The sequence below is a fragment of the Chlorocebus sabaeus genome, chromosome 24 (genome assembly GCF_047675955.1).
Source record: "Chlorocebus sabaeus isolate Y175 chromosome 24, mChlSab1.0.hap1, whole genome shotgun sequence".
Taxonomy (NCBI): Eukaryota; Metazoa; Chordata; class Mammalia; order Primates; family Cercopithecidae; genus Chlorocebus; species Chlorocebus sabaeus.
In genome coordinates, this window is record NC_132927.1 from 68614207 (window position 1) to 68642189 (window position 27983).

The 27983-nt window shown below is 48.8% G+C and overlaps 1 protein-coding gene across 2 annotated transcripts in view; it reads left to right on the plus strand.

The window, feature by feature from the left end:
- The first annotated feature begins 2273 nt into the window (after positions 1-2273).
- SLC24A4 (solute carrier family 24 member 4) overlaps positions 2274-27983 on the plus strand; it is a 178873-nt gene continuing 153163 nt past the window's right edge. For both annotated transcript variants that reach the window (XM_007987632.3, XM_007987635.3), the window contains exons 1-2: positions 2274-2412; positions 4319-4429. In XM_007987632.3, the coding sequence (XP_007985823.3) occupies positions 2283-2412; positions 4319-4429 (241 nt within the window). In that variant the 5' untranslated portion in view covers positions 2274-2282. The remainder of the gene's footprint in view (positions 2413-4318; positions 4430-27983) is intronic.

The window sequence follows — 27983 nt, forward strand, 5'->3', positions numbered from 1 at the left end:
TCAATGAGAAGAAAATTCTCCAAACGTATGAAAAGTGTCTTTTCTGTCACAGGCAGGCATGCTTGGTTGAGGTCACCAGTACAGAGAGTGAGCCTCAGTGTTAAGGCATCTCCGCAGACAAAAACAGAACCCTTTTCCATTTCATTTCCTCTAGGGGTTTCCACTGCAATTAGTTTTGTGTTCATGCCTTCACTATCTTTGTTGGTATTGAAACAGAGCTGCTGAAAATAATCAGTGAGCCTTCTCCCTTCCTGGCCCTCTGGCATCTCTAACCTGTGTCACTATGCCAGACTAACACAAGCAAAATGATCCCTGCTTACTCAGTCCAGAGGGAACCGTGAGGGTGGTGTCCGGCTAGAGTCATTGGAGCAGGTTCGAAAAGGGAGCACTTCTCACACGTGAAGGTGCACACAAATTTCCAAGGGATCTTGTTAAAAATGTACATTCTGACTCAGTAGGTCTGGGGTGGAATCTTAGCCTGTGCGTCGCGTACACTCTTAGGTAATTCTCATGCTGCTGAGGACCACACAGTAGTGTACTGAGCTGTGAGTGAACAACGCACATTCTGCACAACAGTGACTTTTGGGACCCTCCTTAATGGGGGCATTTATCTAAGGGCCTTGCTCCCTTTTGATTTAGGGTTCCTTGAAAGCAGAGACTGGGTCTCATACATTTGTTATTGTATTGTTGGCACAGGGCCTGCACACGGTGGGTATGTATTTATTTAATTAAAAAGTTGGCCTTGTTCCAAAAAGGATTTTAACCCCTAGCGGCACTAAACAGGTGGCGATGAATTGGCCGGGAAGGAAGTCAGTCCTAGGGGTAGTCACAGACCCCCCTGGGCTGGGGTCCCCTCCACCTGCCTGCACCTGTATCACCCCTCAGTTGTTGTTCTGAAAATTTCCCTCCTGCCCCATTTCTAAAGCGGTTTACACCGGAGAGCCGACCAACAAGGAGAGATACAAAACCAAACCAGAAAGCCCTGGGAAACGGTAGGCTTAGGAACATCGAAAGCTCAGCTGTCGGTGGTGGGGCCCGCAGATCTCTCTGGTTTCCCTCTCTGCCCCGTCTCCAGCTTTTTTGCAGGTCGGTGTCGCGGCCTCGTAGGTCCCCAACAGTCCCGAGAGCCCCGAAGGAGCTGGTCCCAGCGGGTCCAGGCTCCTGTTGGCTTGGTGCAAGCCTGTGTGTTAGCTCTGCATGACCAATTAATCTTCTCCTGCATCTTCCGCCCGTGGCGGGTGGCGGGGTGGGGGAGAGGGGGTATGGCGGGGCCTCGGGTGGCCTCGGGGGTCTGGGAGCCCGGACAGGAGCGACTGCTCTGCAGAAACCCTTGTTGTAAGAGTCCCCGGCGGTGCCATAACCTGTTTCTCTCTGCAGCAGCCTCAGAGGGTAAAGGAAGGGCTCGTTGCTGCTCCATATGGGAAGGGAGAGAAAAAAGGGAGAAGGAAGGGGATTATATTGGTCAGTAGCTGGACCTCACGGTGGAAGGGAAGAGTGCACAGGGGAGTGTGCCCTACGGGAGGAGTACACGTGCTGGGAAGGGCGGGGGGTGAGAGGCGGGCGGGAGGGGAGGAGTAGGGAGGCGAGAGCTGCAGGCGGGAGGCGCCACGGCCTCGCAGACGCAGGCGCCCGCAGCTGAGAAGCCGGAGAGAAAGTTCACGGGTAGAGCTCGCCCCTGGGAGGGCCGGCGTCGAGCCTGCTCGCCGCGAGGGTCTCAGGTCCCGCGCTTCCAGCCCGCCTTCCCGCTGCGCGCACTCGGCCGCCCGGGCCCGGCTCGCCGGGAAGCAGGGGAGCATCGCCGGCTGGCAGCTGGGGCAGCAGCCGCCAAACTTGGAGGAGGAGGATGCTGCGAGTGGGCGCGGCGGAGCGGGGCGCGGGGGCGCATTGAGTGCTCCCACGGCGCTGCTGCCAGGGTTGTGACCGGGCAAGCGGGCTGAAGCGGAGCGGGCAAGTAGCGGCTCCAGCGCCGGGACTGCGCCAGCCCTGCCAGCCCGGGCCGCCAGCGCCACCGTGCCGGCGTCGCCTCCTCGCCACGGAGCCATGGTGCGCGGAGCGCGCACGCCGCGCGCGGGACTCTGAGCTCCGGCCGCGTCGCGCGTCCCCACCTTCCCAAGGGGCTCGCCCGCAGACCTCGCCCGCGGGACATGAGGCTTTGGCCCGGAGCTCCTCGCCGCTGAGCCGCGCACCTACTGCTACAGCTCCAGCGCCGATCGGCCACTGATTGCACTCCGGCAGCTGAAGCTCCCCATCCTCTCCCAGGGACGGCACCAAAGCGCTCCGGCATGGCGCTCCGCGGGACCCTCCGGCCGCTCAAAGTTCGCAGGAGGCGAGAGATGCTGCCGCAGCAAGTCGGCTTCGTGTGCGCGGTGCTGGCCCTGGTGTGCTGTGCGTCCGGCCTCTTCGGCAACTTGGGTGGGTGCTGGAACAGGCCCCCTCTTCCTGGGGAGTTGGGGGCTTTGGCTGGGGAGTCTCGGGGCGGCTCCGAGATGTTTCCCCCTTCTTCCTCGTCAGCTTGGTCCCAAGGGTTCATCCAGTCCCCTCCCAGCCGGGCAGGTAGAGCGCGCCCAGAAGGGCTGATGGACGCTCTGGGCGGTGGCGCCGGTTCCCCTGAGCTACGCGCGGCCCTTGGGGGCTCAGGACGCGGCTGCAAGTGTGTGTTACTACGACGAAAGCAAGAACCGCTTCCGTCCCGGGAGTGCGCCCGGAATGGGCAGCGCAACTGCAGGGTGCAGGCAGGATTCTCTTGGTCTGGGGTGGGCGAAACTGAGTGGCTTTCCTATTCTGCAGAGCCGCAGGAACTGCCACTGCGTCTCGCCCCTGCCCTGGTTCAAAGGGGTCCCTTAGGTGCCCTGAGGTGTTCTTCCCCAACCCTAAAAGCGTTGGGACAGTCTGCCGCGGGGGATTGCTGCCATGTATCAGCATCGCGTCTCTCAACTCCCCTTAACTCCTACGGAGGGAGAAGGCGGGCGTGTGGAGTCTCGACCCGTGCCCCCTCCTCCAAGAGGGATTTGGGAGTAGCTTAGGCTATGCAAATTTCAGGTGGAGCGGAAAGAGAGAAGGAACTAACCAAAGAAATCTGTTTAGGGGGATGTGACCCCATGTGTAACCTTCAGGAGACATTCACTTCCCTAATTCAGGAGACATTCACTTCCCTAATCGTCTCATTTTGAGTTGGATGCTGTGAACCTTTTAGTTTCATTTTTTTTTTCAAATGTGAAAAAACAAAAGAAATGCTGGTGATTTAAACACCAAGACATAGAGGTAAAGTGGGTGGTACCTTCTTGAGCAGTTAGAAAGGCCATCAACATCCAGAGACCATTTAGAGGTGCACATAATAGGTAAAATCAAGTGGAACTTGATTAAAGTTTTCGAAATAACTGCCTTTTGAAACCTACTTTGTGACTTGAGGATGCAGGGTTAAAAAGTGGCTCTTTCCAATGAGACCCAGAAAGGTTATTTTGAGTATCTTAGTAGCTGGTGCTTTGCAATTGGGCAAGTCAGTGTTTTTTTTGTTTTTTGTTCCCCCCCGCCCCCCCCCCCCCACAATTACACACCAGAAATAACAACATACCTAGAGGCTCTTAGATGTCAGCATTATGGAAGAGGTATCATTACTCAGCTGAAGCAATGAGCATCAGGAGAGGTAAATGAATACTTTGAAGGTCTTAACGTGAGGATCATTTTTATTTGCTGGATCAGGAATTACCTTTAGGAGTTTAAGTGTGTTTGGTTGTGGGCGTCCACGAATTCTCTCTTGCTCAGTATGACCCCTGGACCAGCAGAATCAGCCCCACCTGGGAGCTTGTTAGTACAGAATCCCAGGTCCCACCCCAGACCTGCTGAATCAGAATCTGAATTCTAACAAGATCCCCAGGTGATCTGCGTGCACATTCAGGTGTGAGGAGCACTGGGCCAGACTGCGTCAGCCATGCCCACCTGCTTGCTGACTTGCTATTCATTAGGAGTTCCTCCAGGGCAGGGGCCCTCTGAGAGTGTCTTTTACTGGAAGAACACCTAAAGGGCCACCTATCTAAACCGTTTGTTGCACCTATGAGGTGCTGAGACCACCGCAGTCTTGGTCAAGGTCAGGTCACATGCTGACCCATCTGGGACTGGAAACAGTGAGCTAGATCTGGGAAACAGACCATTGTATGTAAGCAGGTTATATTATACTTCCAATCATCCTATCAGATCCTAAAGGTGGCTCCGAATAGGCATACAGGGCAGTTGCTGACATAGATACACAAATATAAGATCATTTTGGAAATGCAGCCATCACACTGACCTAATGGTGTCTGTGACTTATTTTCCAATCCAGGGCACAAAACAGCTTCTGCTAGCAAACGTGTCCTGCCAGACACGTGGAGAAATAGAAAGCTGATGGCCCCAGTGAATGGGACACAGACAGCCAAGAACTGCACAGATCCTGGTAAGAAATCGATTCTTCTCCACCCAGTCTACTAAGGCGTTTGGCCTGACCTGGAGATGGTGCTTGTGTGGGTGGTTACAGCCAGAGCTGAGAAAGGCGGTTTGTGGACCTGAGTGGGAAAGGGTGGCCGTGAGGTGTTGAAAGGTAACATAAAGACATTCGTCAATGGTGCTGCTAAGCAACTCAAGTGCTTTCTTTATCCAGCAACTGAAAAGGTCACATTCAAGAGTTTAAAAATGTTCTTTTTTGTTCTCACAGTGTTCCTGAAGGCTAAGTATTTTCCCTGCTCTCTTGATTTTGTTTGCGGTTCGAGATGTCTTTGTTTTCTTTCCCTTTTGCTCACTGTATCCATTACTGGAGCTCTCGCAGTGGCAGATCCAGCTGCTGTGGCAATGGTGCTTTGAGATGGCCCACCAGGGTCCGGGCATGCCTGGGCAGATGCAGGGGTGGGACGCTCTGGGGTGCTGCAGCTGTTTCTCTCAAATGGGAGTCTGCAGGGTGTCATTCAGCGCTGGAGACTGATTCTGCTTGCCCCGTTTTGATGTTCTGCTTCAGATTTTTCTTGGGGGTCCGAGGCAGTAGAGACCCAGAGGTGACATCTTGTCTTTTCTCCTGCCACAGACAGGCTTTGCTTAAATGAGTGAAGAAAATTCTCAGGAGAAGAGAGCATATTGGCAGAGAACAGAAATCACAGCCACTGCCCAGACCGCAGGCACTTCTATGCTTGAGCTCTGGCTCCAACCCTTAAGGTCTTTGTGAGGAGGATCTGGGGGGATGACACATTCACAAGCCCTTAGGGAACTGTGAGGTTTTAATATAGATGGCTTTGCCACTGAGTTGCTGGGCAGATCACATCATCTTTTTGGATCTCTGTTTTCTCACCTGTAAATGGGCAGAATAGTTGCCTGTTGCAGGGTTGTTGGGAGAAACTGGGAAGGCTGTGTTTGGGACTGGGTATAAAGGGAGATGGAACTCCAGGGCAAAGGAACAGGGTTGGATGGGAGTCCCCATGTGTTTAATTGTCATACTCTGTGAGGCAAGTCTCATCCCCATTTTACAGGTCAGGAAAGATCTAGGGAGAAGGCACAAGTTACTCAAAGTCACAGAACTCATAAGTGGTAAAGCTGGTTTGAGAGCCTAGGCCTGTGTAACTAAAACCTTTGGTTGGTTCCCTGTGCTTAGGAGAGGGCGACCTTCTGTCAGAGTTTTCATACTGTTTTTTACGCCATCAGTTTCCCTGCCCTCAGATGCCTTCTGAGAAGTCCACCGGGAGGGACGTGGTGGTGGACAAGCGCAGGCTTGCAGAGAAGTGCTGGGATTAACTTGGAACCTGGGTGATTCCTCCTATCCTGGTGACCCAGCAGGCAGGGGTGTCATCCTGTCATTCCCTCCCCCAGGGTGTCTCCTCTCATCAGCCAGGCTGGTGGACGTGTGGGCCAACTGACATATGGCAAGGGTCATTGGCTGTACACTGAAAAACATGCGTGAGGCCAAGGATGGTTAATGCTGGGGGCCGTTCCCACCCATTCCAGGGACCGGAAATGCTGGAATTGGCACCATCCCCATGGGAACCCTTTGCTACTCTGGATAAAGAATCAGGGTTGGGGAATGTTTTGGTGGTTTCAAGCTTGCTGGTGCCCTTATCCTGGGCTGGCCATGCGCCTTCAGTGACTTCTGTCGTACATAGCCTGAGTATGTTGGCTTAGATAGGGATCCCTTTCTTATCATACAGTTCTCCTTTGCCCCACTGTGGGCTCTGTGTCTGTCTTCAGCTGTCTGATTAAAAATCATTCAATTAACATATAAAGTATCTGTTCTATTCCACAAGAAGGCCTTACCTTGTCCCTTTTGTGGAAAGGGAAGTGGAGGGAACTTGACAATATCTTTAAAAATGGTTAACTTTTGCATTATGCTTTGTGTTGGCTGTTTCCAGAATACAGCCTGGCCCATAGAAAGGACTCCATAAATATGGGTCGAATGATGGAATGAAAGTGCATTTTGATGTATCTCACATTTTAATCCTTATCACGTTTTTGCCAAGACAAGATACACGAAGCTCAGAAGTTTAGTGGCTTCCTAAGATCTCTTGGGCAGCTGGAACATACTGGGGTCACCTGGATCCAGGTGCCAGGCCTCTCCCTTGTATTGCATAGTCCCCAGCTCTCCTCTCAGGCCTTCCCTCCCAGCGTCTTCCTCCCTGGCCTATGAGAATCTCTGCCCCCTTTTCATTTCACAAGTCTGTGTAGCAAGCACCTGCTGGTGTGTGTCCAGCTCTGTTTTGGACATGTAGTGGGGAGTATAAGATGCAAGCCCCTGTCATTGAGTAGCTTATACTAGAGTAGAGAGGGCAAGATCTCAACACAGGGAAAGCTGGGTGACATTGACGGACTCCAGAGGCTTCCCAGTGAGCAGCCCTGCAGGAGGCACTGCAGGTGCACAGAGGAGGATGAGCTGGTCCAGTGTCCTTCTGTGTAGCCTGGGGGACTAGACGAGGCAGGGATATTTAGAGTTGCCATGACAGAACTGGGTTTAGCAGAAATAGAAATTTAGTGGCTCAGTAACTGGCAGTGTGAAATCAAAGATTACGAGGTATCAATTGCTGTTTCTCCATCTCTGGGCTCACTTATCATCTAGCATGGGAAGGCGGTTACCACTGGCCCAACCTTTTGTTCTCCCAGACTCAAATATGCTGAGGCTGAGCAGCTTCTGCAGAAGCCAGAAAGTTCTGTTGGGTTGAGTTGGGCCGCATGACCACCCTTGCAGATTGATGTGGCCAAGGGAGTGCTGGGCCCAGGACTGGCTTAGACCTCGGTCGTATGCTCCATGCCCACCACCAGAACTCCACCTGGGAGTCGGCGAGGCTGGGCACCTGGAGAGAAAACACTCAATTCTTACACCTCTTCACCCTGGCCTCCCATCCTGGGGCTTGCTGTGATAAGGAAGGCTGGATTAGAGCTTTAAGTGAGAGTTTCAGGCGTGTGACAGATGCTGCCGTCTGATGGCTGCCTCCCTTCTGCACAGTTTGTGGGGTTTCCTCATAAAGAATTGCAGGGCGTCTTGCCTCCTCTTCAGGCTTCTGCTTTAAGCTTGCCTCCATGATTTGGAGGGCACCTTGTCCAGCTCTGCTGGGTGAGGCCTTTCAGGGATGTCAGAAGATGGAGCTTTAAGAGCTCTCTCCTGTGCTAAGGCACCACTTGGAGTGGGTGTCCCACAAACAGGAGCCCACGTCTCCGTAAGAACCTCCAGTGTGTGTCTTTATGGCCTGTGCCTTCTCATGCTCGTCTTTACCTGTGAGAGGAAGAACTTTGTTTTCCAAAAACATGAATGGGACCCTGCTCTAGTCTTTCCTGAAGACTACATGGAAAATGGACTCTGCCCGGGTTTGTATCCTCAGATCTTGGTGTTAGCATTTTGATCTCATTATCTGTGTTTCAGCATAAGTACCAGCCACCACCCTTCCCTTCCCTTCCACCTTTATCATCCTGTGTTTTTTGTTTGTTTCTTTTTGTTTAATTTTGTCACTCTGTCACCCAGGCTGGAATGCAGTGGTGTGATCATGTCTCATGGCAGCCTCTACCACCCTGGCTCAAGTGATCCTCCTGTCTCAGCCTCCCGAGTAGCTGGGACCACAGGCTATTTTTTTCTATTTGTTTTGTAGAGGCAGGGTTTTGCCATGTGGCCCAGGGTGGTCTCAAACTCCTAGGCTCAAGCAATCCTTCTGCCGCGGCCTCCCAAAGTGCCAGGATTACAGGCATGAGCCACCGTGCCCTGCTCCCTATGTTGTTTTTATGTTTTTGTGACATGTGTCACTAACATAACTCACTTCATTGCTGGGTGTCTACCCTTGAGGGCTACCTCTTTTGTGGCCAAAAGAGCTGTTTTTAATCCTGGCTGCATATTTAGATCACCTCAAGAGGTTTATAGGAATATTTTGAAATGTCCAGGTCCCACTCCCAGAGTGTCTGCTTTCGTTGGTTTGGGGTAGGGCCCAGGAGTCATTACTTTTTAAGAGCTCCCAGGCAATTTCAGGATGGAGCCAGAAGTGGTGCTCGCTGGCCTGGAGACCTAGTGCTCAGCATGGGAGCATCGCCTGGGAGCATGTCAGGAACGCAGAGTCTCAGGCCCTCCGAATCAGAATTGGCATCCTGAAGAGATGCCCAGGTGGCTCTCTGGGCTAGAGCACTGCTGGACACTTGGCACTGGGCTAGAGCACTGCTGGACACTTGGTAGGTGTTCAATAAATATTTGAATGTTGAACAAAAGCAATTCAAACAAAGATTTGGATGTTAACACTTATTTAATGGAGACATTTTCCTAAAAACCATTTTTTTTTTTAATGTAGGAAAGATTTTTTTAAATCTGCTTTATTTTTGCTCACTGATGTCTATGGAAATTTTATAGTTAATTTTTCCCTAGAGATCTGAAGGCAAAACATGGGCCTCTAGGCCTTAGATGTTTATTTTCATGGCCTGTGCAGAGCAAGCACTGAAAAAGGGAAGTAGGTCTCTCCATGCCACATGTATGATGTAGGAATGAGTGGCAGTGACTCTGAGTCCCTAGAGAACTATCTTAGCTCAGGCTGCATTAGCAAAATATCATAGACGGGATAGCTCAAACAACAGACATTTCTTTCTCATGGTTGTGGAGGCTGGCAAATCCAAGGTCAAGGTGACTGGTGAGGGCTCTCTACTTGGCTTGCAGATGGACACCTTCGTGTGCTCAGAGTGGCAGAGAGAGACAGCACACAGTCTCTCTTTCTCCTCTTATAAGGGTGCTCATCCCATCACGGGGGCCATACCCTCGTGAACTCGTCTAACCCTAATTACCTCCCAAAAGCCCTGCCTCCAAATACCATCATATTGTGAGTTCAGGCTTTAAACTGTGAATTTGCGGAGGACTCAAACATTTGGTCTATATAAGGAACCAATGAGTTTCTACACATCTGGAGTATTTGAAGACAGCTGAGAATGGAACCTCATGCTTCTCAACCTTGGCCTGTAAATGAAAGACACTAGGGGGACTTGAAAAACACAGATGGCTGGGCCCAGCCCCGACCTGTGAAACCAGAAGCAGTGACAGTTGCATTCTGTGACTGACTTTTGGAGTGTCTGGGAACCATACTGTTTCTGTCCAGATCCTCCAGGATGGGCTCCTACTTGCCACTGGCACCTTCACAGGCATTCCCTGGTCACCCAGTCCAAAGTAGCCCTCTGAGTCCCTGGCTGTCATGGCATCTTGTTTTAGCTCCTTGCAGGTGTGAATTCTTAATTTTATTTATTTACTTTTTAAAAAATGAGACAGATTCTCGCTGTGTCATCCAGGCTGGAGTGCAGTGGTATGGTCTCTGCTTACTGCAGCCTTGACCTCCCAGGCTCAAGCCATCCACCCACCTCAGTCTCCTGAATAACTGGTACTATAGGCACATGCCACCATGCCTGGCTAATTTTTGTATTTTTAGTACAGACGAGGTTTTGCCATGTTACACATGCTGGTTTCAAACTCCTGAGCTCCAGCAATCTGTCTGCCTTGGCCTCCCAAAGTGCTAGTGTTACAGGTGTGAGCCACCACAACTGGCCTGCAGGCACTAAGTCTATCCATTATTGTATTATCTGCCTCCTCTAACTAGACTAGAAAGGGTGAAAGCCTTGTTTGCATTTTAAAACCATAGTATGTGCCTCACTTTTTCCATCTGTAAAATGAGGGTGATAATTACAGTTGACTCTTGAACAAACCTGCATAGATCACTTACATGTGGATTTTTTTTCTGCCTCTGCCACTTCTGGGACAGAAAGACCAACCCCTCCTCTTTCTCCTCTCGACATGAAGATCATGAGGATGAAGACCATTAGATGATTTGCTTCCACTTACTGAATAAATATGTTTTCTCTTCCTTATATTTTCTTAATAAAATTTTTCCTCTAGCTTACTCTAAGTAAGAATACAGTGATACAGTGTGTAATACATGTGACATATATAATATGTGTTAAACAGGCTGGGTGTGGTGGCTCACGCCTGTAATCCTAGGACTTTGAGAGGCCGAGGCAGGCGGATCACTTGAGGTCAGGAGTTCGAGAACAGCCTGGCCAATATGCTGAAACCCCCTCTCTACTGAAAATACAAAAGAACTAGCCAGGCATCATGGTGCACACCTGCAATCCCAGATACTCAGGAGGCTGAGGCAGGTGAATCGCTTGAACCCAGGAAGTGGAGGTTGCAGTGAGCCGAGATCGCACCGCTATACTCCAGCCTGAGTGATAGAGTGAGACTCCATCTCAAAAAACCAAAAAACCATTATGTGTTAATCGACAGTTTATGTTATCTGTAAGGCTTCCGGTCAACAGTAGGCTATTGGTAGTGAAGCTATTGGGGAGTCGAAAGTTATATGCAGGCCAGACACAGGGACTCATGCCTGTGATCTCAGCACTTTGGGAGGCTAAGGCAGGAGGATTGCTTCAGTCCAGAGCAACAGAGGGAGACCCTGTCTCTCAAATAATTAAAAAATTAGCTGGGCATTGTGGGCAGCACTTGAGATCCTGAGCAACAGAGCGAGATCCCATCTAAAAAAGTTACACATATTAATAGACTTTCAACTGAGAGGGGGTGGCACCACTAATGCCTGCTTTATTCAAGGGTCAAATGTACCTCCACCTCAGAGGATTGTTGGAATGAAATGAATCTAAATACCCATCAGCACTTAAAACAGTGTTTGGCCCAGAATACATGCTCAGACACTAGCTTCTCTCTGTTACCACTTTTTAATCTGCTCCCCCCAAAGATGATGTAATGCCTGTGTGTGTTAAGTACTGAAAATGATTCGTCAGTTGAATTTTCTGAGGGCAAGTTAACAAGTAAACATCTTGCAACACATTTATTCTTTTCTCTTCTGGAAACAAATTGCTTTTTTTTTTTGTTTGTTTTTGTTTTTGTTTTTTAATCTTTGAAGGATTTAGGATGCTGGAGGATGGCCTACCTTGTAGAACGTCTTCTAAATAGGAGAATTTTCTTGTGTCTTGACAGGCGTTATTTTATATTTGCCTGCATAACTGGGACGGGCATGATTTCCCCTTCTCTAACACTGCCTTCATCCCCAACTTCTGGGTTTTTTTAAAACTTTTTTTGGACAGAGTCTCACCCCCTCACCCAGGCTAGAGTGCTCTGGTGCGATCTTGGCTCACTGCAACATTTGCCTCCCAGGTTCAAGCGATTTTCCTGCCTCAGCCTCCTGAGTTGCTGGGATTACAAGCGCCCACCACCACACGTGGCTAATTTTTGTATTTTTAGTAGAGACGGGAGTTTCGCCATTTTGGCCAGACTGGTCTCGAACTCCTGGCCTCAAGTGATCTGCCTGTCTCGGCTTCCCAAAGTGCTGGGATTACAGGCGTCAGCCACTGCACCCTGCCCCACTTCTGATATTGAATGTTTTTTTCATTCTCCACTATGTGACCCCTATTGGTTTGGGTTTCCAACGTCCTATGCCCCATGTTGGGGCTTGATTTCCCCTTGTTGTTGTGGGAGGGATTTAAATCCTCCTTTAGAATTTGCTTTATTGTGTGTGGTTTTCCTTCTTCCAAATACATCTTCTGAGATGCCTGAGCTACGTGTCCACAGAAGAAAGGCTGGGAGAAGCGGGCTGGTGCAGGTTGCTAAGGAGGGTCTGAAGAGAAAGGTGCTTTGTAGCATTTCGGGGGAGCAGAGGATGCAGGCACTAGATGGAGAATCTTCGGTCATCAGCTTGCTTCTGCTCCACCCTTACTTTTTATTCTGTACCATGCCGGTGTAAGGGCGGTTGTGGGAGGGGAGAGGGTGGTAGAGTCTGGTGGGGGTGGGACCCTGAGCACAGGAGCTGGCACTGTGGCTGGGCTAGGAGGAGGTGAGATCACCAAGCAGGTACCCTTAGGAGTGGGCCTCTGTAGACTCCCCTGTGTGGGGAGCAGAGTTGGAGAAAGCACAAGAAATCAAAAGAAGGACGAGGGGCCTAGAGCTGCGAAAAGGACATCAGGACAAGTGGGTGGGGAGGTGCAGTGGCCCCGGTGGCAAGAAGTGTCTGGATTCTGAACAAACGTCTGTTGGAATGATGCCTCGGTGGGCTTGGGAGACAAGTCACACATCCACATTTCAAAGTCGCTATGTAAAAGCAAATTTTGAGTTAGAGAAGCAAGGATTGGATTTACTACTGTGGGCAGGGAGATCACAGTTTCATGCCTTTCCCAGACAGCAGGGGCAGGATGTCCGGCCTGGAGAGGGCCTTTCCTGAGAAGGGCAGCCTCCAGAGGGCTAGGCAGCTTCTTGGGGAAACTGTCACCAACCATACTGGACAGCCATAGGCTGGCACAGCCACCAATCTGATTACAAACAGAGGCTGAGGAAGACAGCACCCAGTATCACCGTGCCCACTCACGCCTGTTTCAGGGGGTGGGGTGGAATGGGATGTTATAAAGTGGATCAGTGGATTGGGAGCTGAAGGTCTGCGTTCTAGTATCAGTTGTGCCCAGATCCTGCCTGCTGGCATTTAGTGGCTGTTCTCCCTCCCTCTCTTTCTTTCTTAGCAAAAAGAAGTTGCGCTGGATAAGTACAAAGATTTTCAGCAGCCAAGAAAGGCTCCTTTCTGTCTGTCTGTCTGTCTTGGAGATGGTAGTTGGACATGGTGAAGGCAGACGCAAGGGTCTGAGTCCCAGCTCACCACTTACTGGCCGTGTGACCCTGGACAAGTTACATAATCTCGCTAAGCATCAGGATTTCTCTTTTGTAAAATGAGGATAGCAGCGCTTCTTGCCTGTCTCACAGTGCTGCTGTGTGACACCACATGCTGTATGGAAGTATTTGAACCATACAGAGCCCGTGGTGGCTGCCATCATTATCATCATCATCATCGTCATCATCATCTTGGCTAAGTCCAGGGTACCCTGTGTTGGGCGCTATTCTAAGCACTTTTCAGGTGTTACTTGCTTCTCGCAACAACTCTGAAGGCAGGTGCTGTCCTCAGTTTGCCAATGAAGTAAAAGACCCCAAACTAGTCCAAGCCACGCAGCCAACAAAAGGCAGAATCAGTGGTTTGTGTGTTTTTAATTAATAGCTTTATTTTTCAAGCAGTTGTAGGTTTATAGAAAAACTGAGCAGAAAATACAGAGTTCCTCTGTTACCCCTCCATCCTCACAGTTTCCCCTATTATTGATACTTTGTATTAGCGGGTATATTTGTTACAATGATGAGTCAATAGTGATACATTGTTACTAACTAATGTCCGCCTTTTACATTAGGGCTCCCTCCTTGTGTGGTACGTGCCATGTTTTTTTGTTTTTCTGTTTGTTTTGAGACAAAGTTTCACTCTTGTTGCACAGGTTGGAGTGCAATGGCAGGATCTCAGCTCACTGCAACCTCTGCCTCCCGGGATCAAGCAATTCTCCTGCAGCCTCCCAAGTATCTGGGTTTACAGGCATGTGCCACCATGCCCAGCTAATTTTTGTACTTTTTTTTTTTTTTTTTTAGTAGAGATGGGGTTTCACCATGTTAGTCAGGCTTGTCTCGAACTCCTGACCTCAGGTGGTCCACCTGCCTTGGCCTCCCAAAGTGCTGGGATTACCGGCATGAGCCACTGCGCCCAGCCCTCATGTCATGGGTTTTGATAGATGTGTGATGTCTCCTATCTACCATTACGGTGTCATACAGAATAGTTTCACTGCCCCCAAAATCCTCTGTGGAGCAAGATTTTAAATTCAGGTGGTCTGAATTGTGATTCCTATATTCCTTACTGGTAATTATTAATAAGTGGGGTAGAAAAGACAAACTAGAGATGGGAACTTCTGTAGCAGATTCCAGCCTGTCACTGTCTGTGTGCCCATCTGAGAAACAGAGAATGCCCTGTCCACGGCAGCAGCAGACACCTCTGTGGGCTGTGCTTCTTGGTATGTTTCTAATACCTATTTGTTTTCAATCAGAAGTTTTTTTGGCCTCATCCACATGATCGGGGCTATCTGCTCCCGATCTCTCCTCTTTGCTGGGCCATCTGCTACCCATGACTTGCAGATTCTCCGCTCTTGACGTGGTGTGGCCCACCACAATCCAGAGAGCGCCCACTCGGCTTCCTCTTGAACCCTGAGGAACATTCCTCCCTGAGTTAAAAATGGAAATTATAAAGCATTGCCATTTGTTGCCTTGGGTGAAAGAGATCCAGCCGTTCGACGTAACAGAAAAGTTGAATGCTTGAAAATGGATTTTTTAAATTTAACATTGTCCATTATAGAAGAGGCCTTTGGAACATGGCATTTTACTAAAAAGGAATAAAAATAAATGTGCCGGAATAATTTACTGCTTCTTCTGAAAAAGCAGTGGATGTGCTCCTTGGGAAAGGAACAGAGGTTACTGTGTGGATGAGAAGCAAAAGAGTTCCCTGCCCATGGGTTCTTCCCATGGAGGTGGGAACAGATGTGGCTGCCGGGTTTCTGGACCTACAGCTTCCTTTGCTAATTCAGCACAGTAACTGCCCAAGAAATTAAATTCAACGTATACTTCTTAAAGTTCACACACCCTGTACTGTACTAGGCTCTGAAGCTGGAAGGGACCCAGTCCCTGCTGTCAGTGAGCATGGGGAAGACAGGCCAGGGCTGGAAAACCAGACCAAGCCACCTGCTGCAAATACCACGGTGGGGGGTCTCCCTAGGGAGGGTGCCACAGAGGAAAGAGTGTGGTATTTCAGGGCAAGGGTGCCCTCCCTGGAGAAGACCATGTCTGAGCCTGGCCTCAAAGGGTAGGTGGAGGCTGTGGAAGGGCATTTAGGCAGACAGCAGTGTGCACCTGAAACTGCTCCCTGAGAAATCGCAGCATCACCTCCCATACCTGGAGGAACACTTGCTAGCAACCACTGTGTCTTGCTCATTGGCTGTCCGAGGGGAAAGAGAAAACAAACACCTCCTAAGATTACCAGGCACAATAGTAAGTAATTAGGCTTTGGGGATTTATCCAGGAGTCCGTGCTCAACTAGGGCTAGGGCTGGATCAGATTACTTGGATTTGTTTTTTTTTAAAGCATGAGGAGGGGGTGGCAGTGATGCCTGGGAGATGCCAGCTACCTGCGCTGGCCCAGGGGGAAGTTGGCAAACTGGTTCCCAGTAATCCACAGTTGGGGTGGTCTCCCCAGTTAACAGGCTGTGCTTGGCTCAGTATTAGCTCATGGCAGATAGCGATGATAAGAATGTAGGAATTTGCCATTCTTTCCCTTCTTGCCTTTGAGCTTCTTGAGTGCAGGGACTATGTCCTCTAGGTCCTTGGCTCTAGAGGTGAGACCAGAGTCAGGCATAGACTCAGCTTACAGCAAATGGTGACTGGATGGACAGAGTCCCTCATTGTACCCATCAGGGAGCTGTGCTCCCAGAAAAGTGACACCTGTCTCCCTGGCTGCCCCTGTAGCCTGTCGGTGCCTTGGGGAAGATCAGGACACCCAGAAGGAGTTAAGTGTTTGAGCTCGAAGAACACGGACCCTGGAGCCAAACCATCTGGTTTGCAGTCCTGCCGCTGCGCTTGCTGTATTTCTGTGACCTTGAACTAGTGACCTTGCCTTTTAACCCAAGGAAAGGGACAGGGTGTGTTTCATTCACTGATGTATTCGCCTGCCACTCAATAAAAGTGTGTGTGCGTGTGAGTGCTTGTACACGTGTATGTGCCCCTGGAGGTCAGATGGCACCATTATATCAGGGTTCTGAGCACTGACTTGTGTTAATCTCTGTAAGGTGCTTACAGGAGTGCCTGGCATGAGAGTGAGTGCTATACAAGGTGGTGGTTTTTTTTTTTTTTTGCAGCTGCTATTACCTATTAAAGAGAACTTAAATTGAAATATAACTTCACAGCATAAATTTTCAGAGCTGCCCTCTGATAAAGGCTGGAAGCTGAATTTTATAAGTGCAGCACTTGCTTCATTTTGAATTAAAGTTAAAAATGAATAGCGGAGCTTATATTTGCTTGTTCTTAATTCTTTGAGGACAAGAAACTGTAGACCCTTTGCATGGCTGACACCAAGAGATGACCCAGATCACATGGGGCACAGCGGTATACTCACTTTGATTGTTCCAGATAAAGTCCTTTCTGTTAGTGATGTGGGACCTGATGAATGAGAGCTGGAATTTGGAGGGTTTGCATTCTGGCCCTGACACAACCTGATTATGTCCAAGTTATTCTGCCTATCTGAGCCTTAATTCCTGTCTGTGAAATGGGTGTAATGATGATGTGGTTTGCCCTACAGGCTTTTAAGGATTAAGTGCAAAGTGCTGTGCAAATACGATTACTTTTGTTTGCCTGACTGTAATAGATGCTTAACTCTTTGAAGACATCTCTCCTTTGTGAAATAGAGGACATCAGTTATTTGGGGCTTTTCAGAATTGATCTATAAAATCACGAGTGAAAGCGTGGTGCTTGGCTAATGTGGTTGATGCAGTTCCTGCCTAGAATAGAAAGAGAAAGACTGTTCACACCACCCCGCCAACATACCAGCTTGTACGACCCTGCCGCTGGTTTATCTCATTTCACACTACAAATGTCTGACTTTGGATTCCATTGTACACGCCAAGTTCAGGGATGGCTGGGCAGATCCCACGGCAGCTTGTTCAGCTCTGTACCTAAGATATCTGTTTATTAAAACAAATGCATTTATGAAAAAAATCACCCTACTTAGGAGGCCTATTGGGGGCAGTCTCCCTGACCTCAGGTGGAAAGCCATCCTTGGGTTTAGCTCATGTCAGATTGCAATGATAAGAATGTAGGTATTTGCCATTCTTTCCCTTCTTGCTTTTGAGCTCCTTGAGGGCAGGGACTATGTCCTCTTTGTCCTTGGCTTAGAGGTGAGACGGGAGTCCGACATAGACTCTGCTTACAGCGAATGATGACTGGATGGACGGAGTCCCTCATTGTACCCCTCAGGGAGCTGTGCCTCCACAAAAGCAGCTACTGTCTCCCTGGCTGGCCCCTCTGGCCTGTTGGTGCCTGGGGGAAAATCAGGACACCCAGAAGGAGTTAAGTGTTAGAGCTCAAAGATCGAGTTGCTAGATGCATGTTGATTGAGAAACCCTGTCTGCTGGTCCCAAGGGGGAAAAATAACTGTCCTAGATGTGGACCCGGCCTCCAGGGAGCTTCCATTTGAGTTGACGGGATAGGAATCCACAATGCTAACCTGTAATATGTCGGGGAGTGCACAGGGCTGCAATCCTGGTGGTAAGTAGAGGAGGGACGAGTTAAGTCCCCGATGTCAAAATCAAAGAGGGCATCCCAGCAAAGGTGGCATTGAAGATGGGAAGGTGTGGCTGCTGAAGGCTCACGATGGAGTAGACACTTGGGTAGCAGCATTCTAAGTGCTTTGCACACATCACTTCCTTGATCCTTGTGACAGTCCTGAGGGTAGATGGTGGTGGTGTGTTGTTATTATCATACCCATTTTACAAAAGATATGAGTAAGGCACAGAGAGGTTTGATAACTTGCCCAAGGTCTCCCAGCTCAGAGCTGGCAGTGTGAGGATCTGAACTTGGGCAGCCTGGCTCCGGAGCCTGTGCTCTTTGCCGGGGAAGGAGGAGGGTTCCCCTGGCTGAGGGAACCGTTGGCGTGGGTGGGTATGGGTGGCGAGTCATCCTGTAATGTATGTTGGAACCAACCAGTCTTTTTTTTTTTTTTTTACATTATACTTTAAGTTCTAGGGTAATGTGCATAACGTGCAGGTTTGTTACATATGTATACTTGTGCCATGTTGGTGTGCTGCACCCATCAACTCGTCAGCACCCATCAACTCGTCATTTATATCAGGTATAACTCCCAATGCAATCCCTACCCCCTCCCCCCTCCCCGTGATAGGCCCCGGTGTGTGATGTTCCCCTTCCCGAGTCCAAGTGATCTCTTTGTTCAGTTCCCACCTATGAGTGAGAACATGCGGTGTTTGGTTTTCTGTTCTTGTGATAGTTTGCTGAGAATGATGGTTTCCAGCTGCATCTATGTCCCTACAAAGGACACAAACTCATCCTTTTTTATGGCTGCATAGTATTCCATGGTATATATTTGCTTGTTCTTAATTTGCTTGCCACATTTTCTTAATCCAGTCTGTCACTGATGGACATTTGGGTTGATTCCAAGTCTTTGCTATTGTGAATAATGCCGCAATGAACATACGTGTGCATGTGTCTTTATAGCAGCATGATTTATAATCCTTTGGGTATATCCCCAGTAATGGGATGGCTGGGTCATATGGTACTTCTAGTTCTAGATCCTTGAGGAATCGCCATATGTTTTCCATAATGGAACCAACCAGTCTTAAACACCCAAAGGCCTTCATGCTCTTTTGTAGGCTTTGGGAGCCAGGGACGGTTTCTGAGCCGTTCTGGGTTTTAGGAAGTTAGATCTGCTGGCAATGTGGAGAATAACTGAAATTGAAATAATATGTGAAAGTCCTTAGCATTATGCTTAATTAGCTTTTTAGGGCAAAAAAATGAAGATAGGGAGAATAATGAGAAGTTATTGCAGAGACTTACCAGAAGGGATAGTCTTACTTAGGGTGTCAAGGAATAGGTTGAGAGAGGCAGGATCTGTAGGTCTCAACAGACACTGGAGGTGCAAGTTGCAAGTGGGGGTCATCAACCCTGATTGCAGATGCAGATAAATGGCATCCCCATTTTCCAAGATGGGAGCATGAAAAGCATGTCTTCCTTCCTTTGATTTAGACCCCTCTACAGGGTGCTAGTTCAAGAAGAGCCCTGTAGTATAAATACAGTGGCTGGCTTATTTTCTATGTTCTGTATTCCAAAGTATGCACCCAGCAGGCATTTACTGGGTACCCATGGGTGGGACACTAATGAGGCTGGGACAAAGGAGAGAAATCCCTGTTCTCAGTGAGCCCACAGGTTAGAGGACAAGGTAAACTCATAATCACTGCATGTGACCTGGGGTGACACGCTCACATGCCCGGCATGGCTGGAAGGCTTCACAAAGCATGCAGCATTTGAGCTGTGCTTTGACGCAAGAGGGTATTTGCTGGACAGATGGGGAGGGTGGGACATTTCTGGCAGCGGACTTGGTGATCGCAGAAATAGGGTGGTGAGAGAGAACTTGACCAAATCAGGGGTGAGGGAGATGTTTTCAGCGGGCTTTGCAGGGTTCAGGTCCTTGGGTGTGGTGGCTCCCAAGGCTGCATCATGCCAAGCCTTGTGTGTGCTGCTGCAGGGAACCGGGCTTTTCTGTCTCACGTAAGGTTTTAAGAGTGGGAACGATTCTTCTCCCCACTGTAGGAACTGCTTACCTTTTCACTTCTGGGCACCTGGAGCCAAGGGATGGCAAGAGCGTGGTGTTCACCATCAGAAGCACAGCTGAGAGGGGGCATGGATCCCCCAATTCTGTGCTCCCTCCGCACACGGCCTCACACGTCAGGACACCCAGTTTATTACGTTTTTTAGATCAGTAGGGCTTAATCCCAGCAGGATTTTGCCGAGGCCCCAAAGCAGATGTATTTGTTCTAAGCAACACTGGAGGCATGTAAGCAAAATGACAGGGGAGAGCTGACGGAATGTAGGGCCCTGCATGTAACATGCAAAAGGGACGTTTCTCAGGCAGACACCAGTTCTTAGAGTCGTCCTGGTTTCCTTTTCCGTCTCTCGGCGTCTCTTCGGAGGAGTATGCAGCGAGGCCGGCTGGTGCTTATCCCGAAAGACGATGCATCACACCACACAGGCAGCAGGCAAAGTGGCAGCGGCCCCGCCTTCTCTGGTGGCCTGGTGGCCTTTGTGTCTTGCCTCATTTGTAGAGGAACACCTGGGAAGGAGGGGCCACTGGCGCCTTCTGTGAAATGCCCTCTGGTTGCTGAATAAGCTGTCCTCATGAAGGTTGCTGACCTTGCCTGACCGCGGGGACATGAACAACACTCTGAGCAGGTGCTCAGGGAAGGCGGGACACGATGATTGGCCAGCGGTGATTGAGAACGGGACATAAGGGTCATTGCCCTGAAAGGCCTTCAGCCTGGAGAAGCCCAGTACCCAGAAAGAGGTGGAAACTCCCCAGAGACCGGCAGGAGTGTCGATAAAGGTGATTAATGGAGTAGATAGAATGACTTATAAACAAAGATCAGAGCAGCTAAGTGGTTCTGGCTTATTAGCTAAGCGTCGGCAAAGAGAGCTGTGTGCACAAGAGTACTTGAGATGGTGCTGCGGCCACTCGCCTGGCTGCAGGGGCTCCACCTGGTTACCCGGCTGCAGGGGCTCCAGGCTCCACCTGGGAATTGGCAGACCCAGGAGAAGAACCATCCACGGGCAGCTTGCCTCCCCTAAAGTGCTTCTTAAAGGAAACCTTTGCCTCAAACAGTCTCCCCAGGAAAATGGGGGGAAATTCCATCCCCTGGGGTGTTTCAGTTAGATGGGGCCACGTGCTGGAGGGTTTATTAGAGGTGCTTCCGTGCTGGCAGCAGAACAGAATAGCTGTGTGGTTACATCTTTTCACTCTCTAATTTCTGAGTGATTCTTCTCTGGGCCTCAGAGGGGGCAAGCCCTTGAAAGAATTGCTCTGAAATCCCTTTGATCATTTAAGCCTTGCTTGTTTTTTCCTTAGCCAGCGCAGATTCCGTATAGCCCTGTGTGAAAAGTGACTCAATGACTTGTGGGCTTTGGATGACCCATCTGTGTAGGAGGAAGAAAGGAAAGGTGGGGAAGTTGGTGCCTAATTTGCAGACTACACACACTGGGAGGATGTTGCTGCCTCTTCCACAGCCCCTGAGCCCCAAGCTCATCACCAATACTGAGAATCACATGATGAAGTCAGAGGGGTCTCAGAAGGGATCCAAAAGATCACAGAGGAGATCCTGGAGGAAAGCCGTGTGTCTTGTAGCTCAGAGCCGTGCCTCTCCGTCTTTTATGTGCACATGGTCACCTGGGGACCTAGTTAAGATGCAGATACAGGAGGTCTGGGGTGGGGCTGGGGGTGGGGATCTCCATTTCTGACATGCTCCCAGATTCTTCTTTATTTTTTTTCCTATTTATTTATTTATTTCGAGATGGACTTTTGCTCTTGTTGCCCAGGCTGGAGTGCAATGGTGCAATCCCAGCTCACTGCAACCTCCGCCTCCCGGGTTCAAGCGATTCTCCTGCCTCAGCCTCCTGAGTAGGTGGGATTATGGGCATGCACCACCACGCCTGGCTAATTTTGTATTTTTAGTAGAGATGGGGTTTCGCCATGTTGGCCAGGATGGTCTCAAACTCCCGACCTCAGATGATCCACCCGCCTCGGCCTCCCAAGTGCTGAGATTACAGGCGTGAGCCACCGCATGTCCGGCCTGGAGGTAATGATTAAACAACAGCAAGGATAACAATTTTGATTCTTGATCACATCCCCCATTTAAAGAGTGTCCATGGCTTTTTAGTGCCCTGGGCTCCACCTACTATGCAGGTGGAGGATAAAGGCTGTTCCCCCCTCTTTTTGGATCAGGCTCCTCCATGCCCATCTTCTTGGAGGCATTCCCTTGAATTGGGTGTAAAAATCTGTCATAAAGAGTGGGCCATGAAGCAGGGGTATTTGCCAGTCTGGATTTGGGCGAGTCAGTCCAGGGTCCCACAAGGGCAAATGGGTTGCTGGCCTGTGTAGAGCTGTAGGCACTGGAGATGGATCTCTGCAAGCTGTTGTACTGTCACACACACCCCTGCACAGCTTGCTCCTTTGGCTGTGCAGCCAAAGAGTCCAAGACAGCTGTCTGCTTGAGAACTCTGCAGCTGCCCCTTCCACTTCTTCCCTGTTTTTCTATATGACAATGTCAATATTAGCAACAAGTGACAGATGCAACCCTGAAACAACATAGCCGACCCAATTCCCCATTGTTTGCTTCATCTGTTTTTGCTACAGCTCATCTGTTCATTCACCTCTTTTTCCTCTTCTGTAATATATCCTAAGAGTTGCCTTTTGGATGTAACCTGTGTTGTAAAATTATAGTACCCCGATGTCTCTTTCAGGAGTAGCTGTCAGACAAAGGAAGAAGCAGTTTGAAGACATACCAGAGATTCCCCTTCCCCCTCCACGTGACTCAGCTGATCCTTAAAGCCAGATTCTTCCAGCCAGCTTCTCCCCGCCTCCCAGACTGATTGGGTTCTCCATTTGTTCCTCTTCTGCCACCTCTGGGGTAGAAGTCTGCTCAGGCAAGCTGCTCACTCATTTATTTACTCTTTTTTTTTTTTTTTTTTTGAGACAGAGTCTCACTCTGTCACCCAGGCTGGAGTGCAGTGGAACCATCTTGGCTCACTGCATCCTCCGTCTCCCAAGTTCAAGGGATTCTCCTGCCTCAGCCTCCTGAGTAGCTGGGACTACAGGCATGCACCACCTTGCCCAGCTACTTTTTGTATTTTTAGTACAGGTGAGGTTTCACCATATTGGCCAGGCTGGTCTTGAACTCCTGACTTCAAATGATCTACCTGCCTCGGCCTCCCAAAGTACTGGTATTACAGGTGTGAGCCACCATGCCCAACCACGACAGGACTTTTTTTTTTTGTGATGGCATATGTTATTGTTTGCATTTACTTACTTCCAGATCTTCCTGTAGAGATGGGGATGTGACTTGCATTATAGGGTATTCAATCCATTGACTCCAGACATGGACATGTGACTTACTTTGGCCAATAGATGTGAGCAGACACCACTTACGTGATGTCTGAGCAGAAACTTTAAAAGTTGTGTGTTTCTCCAGCTCTTGCCCTTTTCCCTTTCCCCTGAGGATGATGTGTTCTACATGGCACTTCCCCTTCTGCCTGGATTCTAGAATGGAAAACAAGAGAAGCTGTCCCTTCATTGCCGACTAGTGATGCAAATGAGAAACAATGTGTGTTCTACGCCACTGATATTTGGGGGATTGTTGTTTTGCAACATAACCTAGTGAAAGCTGACTGATACAGTTTCTCAGTAGTGGGTTAATGTGGTCTGCTCATGTGTAGTGTTAAGTGAGGGGGACATTTAAAAGGGAGGTCATCTTGAATCAGATGATAGCTAGAGAGTTTGCATTTCTTATTGAGGCAGTTGGAGTTGGGGAGAGTTTCTGAGCTGAGGATTGATATGCTGAGGAGTGTGCTTTGGGAATGTGACTCCAATCTCAGGTCAGAGAAAGGAACTAGTCCTGGGGAGGTGTTCGAGGCTGTTTAGGATGTCCAGGCATGAAGGAGGAGGGCGACAGTGAATGTGGAGAGGGGGTTTGATTTCAGAGACTGGGTTTTGATCAGATTTATGAAGACATGGCAACTGCCTGAAAATGAGTGAGGGAGAGGGGCCACTTGCTTTCCAGGGAGGGAGCTTTGTTCTGTTGGACCCTCCACAAACAGGGAGAGCAGGATGGACCCAGTGTGCTCCATCTAGCCAGCTTGCCAAGTATCTCAGCACTACCTGTTTCCAAAATGCTGCATTTTACTGTGTAAAAATACGATGTCTGGAGAGACACACCAGGTTTGGGTAGACTTCAGATTCTCTCTCTGCTTTGAAACCTCCTGAAATTCTGCCACTGTACAAACTATTGAAGTGTGAAGGTATCAGGGGCCTGGCTGAGGGGCAGATAGAGTGTGGGGTGGGCCCAGTTAGGGTGCATTGTGCCCTAGTGTAAAATTCAGGACAACCCCAGAGATGCAGGATCTTTAGTTGGGTGAGGGCTAGATTTGGCCTGCCTTGCTCATCAACCAGTGGAGTGGCATCCACCATTCATTCATCATTCATTCAATAAAGTGGTTAATAGCGTAAGCTCTGAAGTTGGACTGCAGAGCTTGAATCCTGGCTTTGCTACTTACTGACAGCAACCTGGGGCAAGTTACTTATGAACCCTTCTGCGCCTCTGTTTCACTGTCTGTAGCATGGTGACAACAGCCCTAAGGTGGGTTGTCTTAGGGTTTAATGCATTAACAAAAGCATAGCACTTAGAGGCCAGGTGTAGTGGCTCATGTCTGTAATCCCAGCACTTTGGGAGGCCAAGGCAGGCGGATCACTTGAGGTCAGGAGTTCGAGACCAGCCTAGTCAACATGGTAAAACTATATCTCTACTAAAAATACAAAAAATTAGCCAGGCATGGTGGCATGTGCCTTTTATCCCAGCTACTCAGGAGGCTGAGGCAGGAGAATCATTTGAACCCAGGGGGCAGAGGTTGCAGTGAGCCAAGATTGTGCCACTGCACTGCAACCTGGGTGACAGAGTGAGCCTCCATAGCACTTACAGCAGGGTTTGCTGCAGAATGAGGGCTGGTGTTCTGAGAGGGTGAGAGGGGGATGTTCACAGGGCACCCGCCCCCTGTATGGCAGGCACTGGGAGACAGCAGTGAGCAAAAGGGCCCTGCCCTGGTGGAGCTTACAGTTTAGTGGAGCAGACAGAAAGTAAATTTGCAAATGAGCAGATGTATAATGTCAGGTGATAAGTATTGGGAGGAAAATAAATAGTGATCAGGAGGTAGTGACTGGGATAGGCTTGGAGACTTAAAATCAGGTGTTTGGCAAGGTCTCTGAGTGGATAGGACCACTCAGGGGAAAGGTAACGGGAAGGGGATGTGGAAGGAGCATTTCCAGCTAAGGGGGCAGGAAACACTGAGGTCCTGAGGAGGGCACGTGCTTGTCTGTCCTGTGAACAGTGAGGAGGCTGGTGTGACTGGGACAGACTGAACTCATTAAAAGATTTCCTTTTCTTTTTAAGGAAATTGACCCGCTCTGCTTTCAAGACAAGTTCAGATTTGACAGCAGATGCAGTGCTATAGGAAGCAGTGCAGGAATATGCAAGCTTGTCACTCTCAGACTGCATTGTTTTGGAGCCTCAGTTTTTCCATCTGTAAACTCGAAGTGCTCTTCCCTACCTCTCAGGATGGCTGTGGAGAAGGCATAAGGTCACCTGTCCTCATTCTCTTAGGCAGGAGGCATTCAGTAAACACTAATTACTGTAAGTGTTGAGAGAGAGTGACCTGAGGTCAAGGATGGAAGCATCTCTCCAATATAACACGTTGGGATGATATCTGAGGTCATAAGGGAGGGATAGATCATTGTTGTAACCGTCTACTTAAACAAATTAAAAAGGCCTTAGGTTCAAGCTGTTATTTATTTGCAGTAATAGCTGCTTGCAGTGGTAGTTTTACTTGTGAAAAGGGAAAATGATGATGATGTCTGCAAATCACTGTTTTGAACTAGGGCTGCGGTTCTCCACTTTGACTGCTCATTAGGGTCACCTGGGCAAATTTAAAAAATGCTGGTGCTGAGGCCGTGACCCAGACAGATTAAATTGTAATCTCTGGGTGTGGACCTGGTTTGCAGTGGTTTTTAAATTTCCCCCGGTGATCAAATGTGTGGCCATGGTTAAAAAGCACTGAGCTGGGTTGGGTGGGGATGGGCCTCTCTTGCTCTTGAAGATTCTGTGTGTGCCGGGGTCCATGATCACTACCCCTGTGCTATGGGGATGGGATAAGAATGACCCCAGGAGTCAGGGTTCGGCTGAGCTTCCTCCTTTATAGCCCCTGCTTCTAGTATGGCTCATGTATGCCGCCAAACATAACTTTATCTTTAACCTTCTAAAAAAGTTCATAAAACACAAGAATGCTTTACAATTGACTCTATATTCTTATTTTAAAAGTACAGGCTCTTCAGTGGGTTCTGATATCAATCTCCTATTTCTTCCTCCTGGGGAGTTAGTGATATGCCTTAGCCAGTGTGGCAAAAAGAATTGATGCAATACAATCTTGATCCCATTCAGTGTCCCACATTGGCTGATTTCACTTTGTGCTAGGATGTGCTGAACCTTTCAAGGAGCCAAAGGCACTAGGAGATGGGTGTGTCAATTCGTGATATAAGATGTTACTAATGGCCAAAGGCAGAGTCAAAAACACTGAAGATTCAAGGCAAAATAACAGTGAGGAAGGGATGATGCATTTTATTAGGTAGTGAGATTCTCATTTTCACATTGTTTCCTTTATTGCTTTGGCTGCCAGGAAGCTCAAAAGCATTTTATGCTCAATTGCTTTAGATTCCCTTAAAATGTTTGCAAAATCCATTCCCATCTTACTGTTACTTCCCAACATTGTTACTTGGCTTTCAACCTTTTACTCCAGTCTCAAACCTTTTTGGAAGTATTTGGGTTATAAAAATACTTTCAAGGCCAGGTGCAGTGACTCACACGTGTAATCCCAGCACTTTGGGAGGATAAGGTGGGTGAATCATGAGGTCAGGAGTTCAAGACCAGCCTGGCCAAGATGGTGAAACACCGTCTCTACTAAAAATGCAAAAATTCGCTGAGCTTGGTGGTGGGCACCTGTAATCCCAGCTACTCAGGAGGCTGAGGTAGATAATTGCTAGCACCCCGGAGGCAGAGGTCGCACTGAGCCGAGATCGTGCCACTGCACTCCAGCCTGGGTGACAGAGCGAGACTCCATCTAAAAAAAACAAAAATAAACAAACAAACACAAACTTTTAAAGAAAATACTTTTGCCTTGTGCCTAGATATTTGATTGGAAAAAGGTTGTTCTCATCATATTCAAAAGAACAGTTGAGGTATTAGAGCTTCTTTTGCAACCCTGACATCCATACAGATGATGACCCAGGCTCAGGGAGAAGAGGGACTTTCTCAGGAGGTGAGAGAATTACTAAGGTGCTCCATTTACTAAGTGTGTGAACCTTAAATCTCATTTCCCTGTTTATGAGATGGTGATGATCTGAGCTGTGCAGATTCATTGTGTGGACTGGATGAGCAAAGGCATCTAAAGCACTTGGCATGATGCCTGGTACTTAAACATTGACACAGTAGTATTTTTATCATGACAGTTGTTCTAAGTCAGAGGTCAACAAACTCTTTGTGTAAAGAACCAGATAGTAAATATTTTAGGCTTTGTGGGCCATACAGTTTCTATAGCAACTCCTCCACTCTGCCAATACAGGGTGACTCCACCAATGAATGTGTTGCAATAAAACTTTATCAATCCTGGGCCGTAGTCTGCCGATCCTGTTCGAGGTCACAAAGTTGGTTGGTGGTTTCCCGATTCCCAGTTCCTGGGGCCCCTTCCACTGAACCCACACTGCCCACCATCAGAAATGGAGACGTACACTAATTACTCTTATTCTGTCCATTGATTCGTTTTCTGGGATAATTTTGTTTTCTAAGATTCATACTAAGACAAGGTTCCACTTGGGAAATCTGGAACAGAATCAGTATTCTCATGTTTTTTCTCTGTGCCTAATCTTCTGATGTGCATGGGGAAAATCCTTTTGAAGCAAAGTGTTCTAAGGAGCCCCCTTGGGTGAAAATTTTTTGGAGCCCATTGCCACCAAGGGGTAGAGCCAGGCTCTCATAAATGTTGGGGGCACTGATTAATCAGAATGTTAACAGGAGAGAAAGCCTAAACTCAGGAGGGAAACTCCAATTTGCCTAAGGTTTAGCCACTGATCATGGCTTGTGATCTGGAGTTACCAGCTCACAGGGAGCCACCATGTCATGCTGCAGGCTCTGGGAATTTCATAAGATAAACTATCACAAACAAAAGGGGGAAAATGGGATAACCCCCTCTTCCAGGTAAAAAAAAAAAAAAAAGGCCTGTGTAAGAATTGCTGTTGAATTTCTCCC